General features: G+C 48.6%; 1 protein-coding gene across 3 annotated transcripts in view; it reads right to left on the bottom strand.

Annotated features, from left to right (window-relative positions):
• Positions 1–2,873: 2,873 nt before the first annotated feature.
• The window catches only part of EIF4E3 (eukaryotic translation initiation factor 4E family member 3), a 104,968-nt gene continuing 99,699 nt past the window's right edge, over positions 2,874–8,142 (bottom strand). For all 3 annotated transcript variants that reach the window (XM_075549892.1, XM_075549891.1, XM_075549890.1), the window contains one exon: positions 2,874–5,334. In XM_075549892.1, coding sequence (XP_075406007.1) covers positions 5,288–5,334 — 47 coding nt within the window. In that variant the 3' untranslated portion in view covers positions 2,874–5,287. The remainder of the gene's footprint in view (positions 5,335–8,142) is intronic.

Below are 8,142 nucleotides of genomic sequence, written 5' to 3'. Positions count from 1 at the left end.
TGTTCCCTATCGTTTGTGTGGTCTGGGATTATTGTGATTATTGTGGACACTTCGGTGGATTCAAGAATCCCTTTAGTTTGGAAACAGCTCTGCTAAGCTACATTTGGAAGTGACAATTAATTTTAGTGGCAATTCATTCCCAGGCTACTTTGATAGTCCCTTGAACCGTTTTTGCGTTATTTTACATGCACTTTTATAGCTCTGTAATATTCATTTACTCTTGTTCAATGATGCTGAACCCCAGATGCCATAAGACATTATAGAAAAGTAGTTACTGCGCATATGGGGTAACTACTTTTGTTTTCCTGAACATTAATTTCTTTTCTTTTAATAGGCTGAAAGGATATTTAGAAAGGGAGTGAGCCCCTCCTCTGTCTGACAGATTTCCTAGGAAGGACTGACGGAGATGGGCTGCCCACTGTTGCTGTGGCCCTGGCCATAAGTCCTCATGCCTGGGAGCAAGGCCTTTTCTCCAGCCTTCAGATGCTGATGAGAGACAGTCCAATCAGGTCACCCGAGGGAGCGAGAGGTGGGGGGAGAGGGGAGGGGAAAGGGGTTTCCTCATTTCTCATATGAGGAGGTTGGATCAAAGCAAAGCCTAAGAACCTGAGCATTGGAATCAGTGGGACACTTGGTCCAAATGCAGAAGGCCAGGCTTCCCACACGAAAAACCTTAATCTTGAGGTTGGGGTGGTGGCACCCACACACCGAGTAAGCACCCCACCGATCCTTCTGCCGGCTGAGCCGTGGGATGATCTCAAAGGTCCCTTCCCTGCTGAATTCTCAGGGCCCGGGAGTTTTCCTTCAGCTACAGGGCAGTGTCAGTAAGATGGCGCACTGCTTCCACACACTGATTTTCTGCTTGACTGGCTCACACTAAATAAGCAGTTCGCTGACTTTGATGCACACACAAAATAATAGAAAACAAAAACTGAACCGTATAACTGGATGTGTCTGGGATCTCCCTGGCCTTTTTGTTCCTGGAAGAAGTGGAGGGGGACCCCTGTCCTTGCTGTACAGGAGCACAAGCTCTCCACCTAGCCCCTGCCCTCCTCCTTCCCCTTCCCGTTCTGTTGAGGCAGATAGCTGTGACTCTTCCCACCTGAGTCAGCAGAGGTTTAACATGGTTTCTAACTGACCAGAATGTATTCTTCCAAGAAAGAAATCACAGTCAGGCAGCCCTCTACTTCCACCTGTGATGCGTGAAACTCACAATGTGGGAAAGGAAAGGTGAGTGGCAGACTCCGGTTGGTTGGTTGTTTTTTAAGGGGGTGTTCTGCATTCAGGAAGCTAAGAAAATCAATACTCCTCTAACCTTTGTTCCCCCTCTGGGCACTTCTGATGAAATTGCTCTGGTGCTGCCGTCATTCTTTCTCTTCACAGCCAATTGGCTTGGTTCTGGGCCCAGATGAGAGCTTAAGAGCTGAGATTTTTAACACTGTTGGAGCATTTTATCCTGGACTTGTTTTTGGTAGGTGTATGAGATCTCCTGTAATAATCACTGGGATCATCTTTACATTTTCAAATCACTTTGTGTGTGTGTGTGTGTGTGTGAAATCCTAAGAGCGAAGTGTGGTAGCATCTTAAAATAGCCACCCAAACACTGCTGGGTAGGTGCTGACAAGCCACTGCTGAGCCAGCACCGTCCGCTGCAAGGCAGCGCCACCATGTGCTGGCTCCAAAGGTTGCCAACTCCGTGCAGGCACCAAAGTTGGCTGCTTCCCAGAGTCGATCGCCTAATCGCAAAGAGCTGCCTCTTCCACAAGCAAGTGATTTCCCAACACCACGTTAGTCACTAGAGTACAATGAGGCTATTGGATATGTGCGGCCGGCCACCACAATGACCAGACTGGGTGACTTGCTTGGGGAGGAGGCTGACAGCCTACATAGCCATAGGTGAAGGAGGCCGGGACCCCAGGACCCAGCTCTGCTGGTTTCTAGTCTCACGTCCTGTCACAAGGAGTAGGTGTGGCCACAGTTCAGTTGGCACGCAGAACAGTCAGCCCTGTGGACTCCACCATTTCCCACTAAGACGAGCGACTTACACGTCTGTACCGTGTCCAAGGTGGAAAATAGAAGGGGTCTGGAATAGCAAGGCAGCCCATCGGCTCCAGCTCCCAAGGGGTTTGCTGTATATTGTATTGACTGGACCAATGATACCCAAAGTTTCTTTCAGTTATTACGTCGTGTACACTGTGTATAGTGTGGATCTGAGCTGAAATCAAGAAGTTGGCTGGAAACTTAGAATCAACCTAAACGGAAAGCCTACTTCTAGAGTTGTGTTTTCTTTCTTGTGTTTTTATCCATTAGTTGCATCAAGCATTCAATAGGGACATCATAATAAATGTGCACACCAAATAAAAGGTCCACCTTCACTTTTAAACTGTGCATGAGGCGGTGAAGGAAATCTTACTATTGAGTACGTCAGCACTTCAAAGAAGGCTCAAGAAAAGGGAAAATCAAAACGTATGAGTAAGTAACTTTCAGCGGAGCTAATTCGTTCCTTTTGATGACGGCTGTAACTTTCCCCGAGGTAAACAAGTGCCTGCAACAGGACAACCTGGGGGCTGCAGTGAGGAGAGAGCATGTTGCTTCCGGTCAGGCTTCCTGGCTCTGCGTCACAGGCCCAGAGGGGTACAAAGACAAGCACGTGGGTCCTGGGGCTTCGGCGCCGGAGAACAAGGCCACACCTGCCGGGCTCTGCCGAGCGCAACCTGCTTCTCTAGCCCTGACCATGGCGGTAAGATGCCCTCACACCAGTCACACGGTACACAATACGCTCCCTCGTCCCTCAGCAGAGGATCAGATGCTTTAATCTCAGGAGGTAACGAGGGGTTTTTAACTGATTAAATCAGCTTAGTTCATACGAAGTCTATTATGAACTCAATATTTAATTAAAACAATTTCCAAAGCAAAAATCTGACAAAATCCTCTCTTAAAAGTCGTTTAGATGTTAGGTGCTGAACATCAGGCAAATGAAATCTGTCTCACAGTTGGTGCTGTCCAAGGGTCAGAGACCGCTGAACACGTTCACTGAGACAAAACCTGCTTTATGTGCTAATCATGTTTCCCATGACCATAAACAACAGAAGCTAGAAAAAAATTAATGTGAGCCTAACATTCCTATTTATTTTATTTCTTTTACTTCAAAGGCTACATACAGGCAAAGGTTGAACATGTCATCACAAACGTTTTAAATATTATTCAAAAATAATACTTCAGAACCCATTTACTTGTGGATAATATATATGGAAAATATAGTGAAGATAAAGACAATTAGCTCTTTTTACCCCTACTCAACCAGAAAAACACTTATATTGTAAAAAGGGAATTGTAATTTGTGTCCAGAAGCATTTTTATAAATCTTTGCTGAATAATGTACAGCCACGTTGGAGGTTAGCACAGAGCTTAGAGAAACAAGTCTCAGGCGACTGAGAAGCAGATCAGGGTAGAGGAAGGCTTTATTTTGAAATCACTGCAGAAATTCAACTTTAGAAAGAAACGCTGTCATGTTTTAAGTGCGGCTATTGTTATGCTTGGTGTGGTTGATAAGGATGAGAAGTGCATACTTTTATAAACAGATACCGTGGAAAGTCCTCTAAATTGGGTGGATAGAGCATTTTATTCACAAACATCGGCAGGAGGCTTGAAGTAAGCTTGCCTCTCTGCCCTGGTCAATGCTACACCAGGAAAGAAAACTTCGGGGTACAAAGATGGCTAGGGTGCATGGCATTCTGGGAAAGGTAAGCACACGCTAACTCTCAAGACTCCAGAAGCCATAGGGTTTGGGTGGAAAGGGGGGCCAGGCGGGGGTGGTGGGGTGAAGATGTGATGAAGTAAAGGGGTCCATATATCAAAAGAATATTTGGAAAATGATTGTGGTAGCAAATGTACAGTTTTGCTGGATGTGATTGAACCATGGTATGATTTGATATATGTACTAATCCAAATTAATAAAAAAGTAAAAACTCTTAAAAAAAAAGACTCCAGAAGCAAGCCCACAGGGGGCACAGTCTTCAGAAGGCCCTGCCCCTGCCCTTCGTCAGGCAAGAGCCGCGGCAGCTGGGCAGGGCCCCGAGGAAACGGGTGCTGTCTGAGCACGTCTCGGTGCTCCCGAGGTGGCCAGACCCTTTCACGAACCCCGGTCTTTGGTACATCAAGCAATTCATGGCACCCGTTTCACTCCTTCCCACGCACAGAAGGCAAGCATGGTGCAACTTTGTGAAGGCTCCAAGCTGCCCTGCAAGCGAGATTTCACTTCCTGCTACCAGAGGGGAAAACTGGGGCGAAGGGGAGCTGCCCACTTGGCAGATGACTGGCTACGGAGGAACTACACGCCAGGTGAGCAGAAGAGGGGGCCGTGGAACAAAATGTGTTAGCGTGGGTCTGTGAAGCCCTCTGCGGGTCCCCTCACTCGAAGCTGGGAAGAAGTTTAGTTCAGACATCAACACATCGCCTCCTCTGGAAATCAGGAGTACCAGGTTGTCTACAGGGAGAACCCCCTTGCGCTCACTCTAAGCCTTCCTTTGAGGAGGCCAAATTGAAATTGTAGTTCAAAATATTTCTACCAGTGAGCCAAAGGCCTACACTTTGACTTACATCCTGAAAGTGAGCTTTGATTGTGGTTAGCGTGTTAGGCAACCAACTATTATTTTTCTCTAATTTATTTTTAAGGAGTTCTACAACGGGGCAATGGAAAAGTATGTATGTTCTCTGATTAAGTATGTTTTTCTTTTCCCTGGGACAGAACCAACAATGCCCAGAATTGAAGGTACAGGCATGTGTCACCACGAATAACCAGGTGACAGGCTCTACACAGCCAGGAGTCCTCGCCACACAGCGCGCCTTCAAAAACTGTACGGCCGCCCGTGCACATTTCTCGTGGACTAGGTAGACAGGGCCACTAAAGGGAAGCAGATTCCTTGTGCCTCAATGACAGAGGAGTCGAGAAAACAATAATTTAGACTGAGCAAGGAATTAAAAGGGTGGGTAAAAAAATCAGAGGAGAAAGAATAGAGAATTTAGAAAGCTAAAAAGGGAGAGATTGGGGGAGGGGGGAGGGAGAAAGAAAGAAAAAGCAAGTCATGTGATTGTAGAAACCCACCCCAAATCCCCCGCCGCTCCCCCCACCTGCCATTGAGTGCTAGTTGCCCGATCTGCGGGGACAGACCACAGCCCTAAAGTGACCAGCAGCGAGAGCTTCGGCAGGTCTCCTCTTCATTCTCCAGCCTGTTAAGACCGGTTCCAAAACCAACCAGCAAAGGGTAAAGAATTCTTTAGAGTGCAATTAGTGTTTTCCACGTCCACCTTCAAAAGCATGATGCTCTTCGTGGGCTAAAGGACAGAAAAAAACAAAACAGGAAAAAAGGAAAGAAAACTTTAAGCAAAGGATGGGGCAACCCTCCTCTAGGTAACTCATTCCGTTTCCCCAATGTCGGCAAGAGCTCAAATACATTTTGCCAGTGATTGCTAGTGACTGCCTGCATTTCCTGAGACACTTAATGATGAGATCAAACAAGAATAAACAAGCAATGGCCATGCTGCCTGCTCCTTCTTGCTATGCCCAAGAGGATGAGTGTCCGCACAGGCTGACTGGAGGGGTTGTGTGGGGCTGCAGGCAGAAGCTCCAGGCAAATGCAGACCACAGAATGCCCGGGGCGGTGACTGGACTGCAGCTGCCGAGACTCACTCACTGCCGTCAAGTCGATGCCGACTCACCACCCTATAAGACAGGGTCTTATGTTTCTGAGACTGCCACTCTTTCTGGGGGTAGAAAGGCCCATCTTTCTCCCGCGGACCTGGCAGCTTGTTCCAACCTGCTGCCCTGCCGTCTGCTGCCCAATGAGTAACCCACCACATGCCAACACAGGCTGCCCAAATGCCTCTCTTTAGAAATCAACTAAAAGAACAAGAAAATAATCAAACCAGGAGCACCGTAAGGGTGGTATTATGGCCACTCCCATCTCTGAACCCTGACTCCGGGAAAGGGCACTTCATAACATTGGTGGGTTCTTTTATGTCCACTTCAGTTGTACTTTCAGTTGTAGGGATGTACTTGAACATCCGTAGACTTTCAGCCTGACTACCGGGTTTGCAAGTTTACTACTGACAATTAGGAATTCTAGATGTAAAAGTTTACACTATGAAACTATTTCCAAAGGCCTATAGTTTCTTTTCAAGTGGAGCCTGGGGCAGAAGTGAGAGTGTTAGGAAACACCGAGCATTTCCTTCAAGGCACAAGTCCTTGTGACGTCCACTCTCCGTCCTTGGCTGTCGTGAAGCAGTCGGACCCGGACCCCTTTTTCTCCAGCAGCACATGACACTGAAACTTGGGCTGACAGGACCCAGGTCAACTCAGGATCAGGTATACGGTGTCCCGAGAAAGTCTCACCCCTCCCCAAGAGGACAAAGATGGAGGGGACCCTTTGATAGCGTTTTAAAAAGCATGTTTCTGTCCACTGATTTTGACTCGGGGTGATCCTGTGAGTCAGCGTGAAACTGCTCCACAGGGCCTTCAACAGATGATTTTACAGAAGCACATGGTCAGGCCTTTCTTCCTGGGGGCCTCTGGGTGGACTTGAACCTCTGAGTGTTTGATTATCAACCAAATGCCTTGGGCTTGCTTTCTCTTTTTATTCTGGAGTGGATTTTTCAGTCTACTGCTGAGGGGCAGTGGTGGGGGTAGGTAGGGATCTTACCCCTTCCAGATCACCCTGGATGTTTATCTCACCTGACCCTTCACTTAGCACTGGTGTTATAGTGGTTACATATTGGGCCGGTAAGTGCAAGGTTAGCAGTTCCAAACCCCCAGCTGCTCCAGGGGAGAGAGACAGGGCTCTCTACTCCTGTAAAGAGTTTTGGTCTGGGGAATCCACATGGCAGTTCTACCCTGTCCTATAGGGTTGCTATGAGCCAGCATCGACTCGATGGCACTGAGTTTGGCTTTGAACCATTCACTCAGGAGCCCTGGAGGTTAGGGATTGAGCTGCTAACCACAGGCTGACTGTTCAAACCCACCAACCATTCTGCAGGAGAAAGAGGAGGCTGGGAAACCCTATGGGCAGTTCTACTGTATCCCTCTGTGTCACTGTGAGTTGGAATAAACTCTAGTGCCTTTCCCTCGGAGGAGCTGCTGTGGGGCACCACCTCACAGGCTGGGCTCCCCAGGGCTGCCAGTCCCCATAATGGCCTTGAATCTGAACCAAGTTAATGAGCATTTCTCACAGCAACAAGTACTCACTTCTTATCATTTCTTCCTAAAGAAGCGTATTCAGGGAAGGTGTGCAATCTCACTTGGTCTGTGCTGCTTTGAAACCTGCAGCCGGGCTGGCGAGGCGAGCAGCGTGGGAGGACAGGGCTGCTGGTCTCCAACCACAGTCAAAGTCAAGGGATCTGTGCCCTGCCGAGGGTTGATTGCTTCCAGGTGTGAGGAACAATCACAACTGGGAATTAGTCCCGCCTGAAAGGTCATGGAGCAGGGAGAACAGGACCTGCGGATTGCAAAGCCTCCTAAGAACCACAGGAGGTTTGCTCGGCCTCAGGTTAGGCCAGGTGGAGAGGGACTATGGCCAAGTTCAGTCAGGGCCAGCAGATGTTCTCTGCACCGGGGAGAGAGAGAATGGCTGGGCTGTGCAGGTCTTTGGGCTCTGCTGCAATGCCTTCTCTGTCCCCCCCACCCCGGCCCCCGGCCTTTCTCCCTCCTCGTCTGTTGTAGCAGGAGGGCAGCCACAAACAACATGAACAAATGAACATGGCTTGTGGCAAGACAACTCCACTCAGAGTCTCCCATATCCTTTATGGTGATCAAATATACATTTTAGGCTATTAAGCAAATGAAAAAGTCACTGCTAGCTATGAAAGGGGGGGAGGGGCTACCCCCCAGCTCTAACCAATCAGCATGAAGAGCTGGACGGAGCTGGTGGGGGATCTCGGAGCAGGGGTAGCTCCTCTGCTGTCAGGTCTTCAGCCTGGATTCCACTCACGCTGGGCTCATCAGTGGCTGCAGCCGCATGCCCAGGCCTCCTTTCTATGCGCAAAACTAGCCTCTCCCCTAATTTGAGTCCCTCTGCACTCGGGACTGCTTAAACCCAAAGCCTGCTACAAAGAGCCAGTGAAGGCCTGCAGTTGGACACGTCACGGTGC

The sequence above is a fragment of the Tenrec ecaudatus genome, chromosome 5 (genome assembly GCF_050624435.1).
Source record: "Tenrec ecaudatus isolate mTenEca1 chromosome 5, mTenEca1.hap1, whole genome shotgun sequence".
In the NCBI taxonomy this organism is placed as follows: Eukaryota; Metazoa; Chordata; class Mammalia; order Afrosoricida; family Tenrecidae; genus Tenrec; species Tenrec ecaudatus.
The sequence above is the reverse complement of the archived record's forward strand: the minus strand, read 5'-3'. Positions and strand labels throughout refer to the sequence as shown.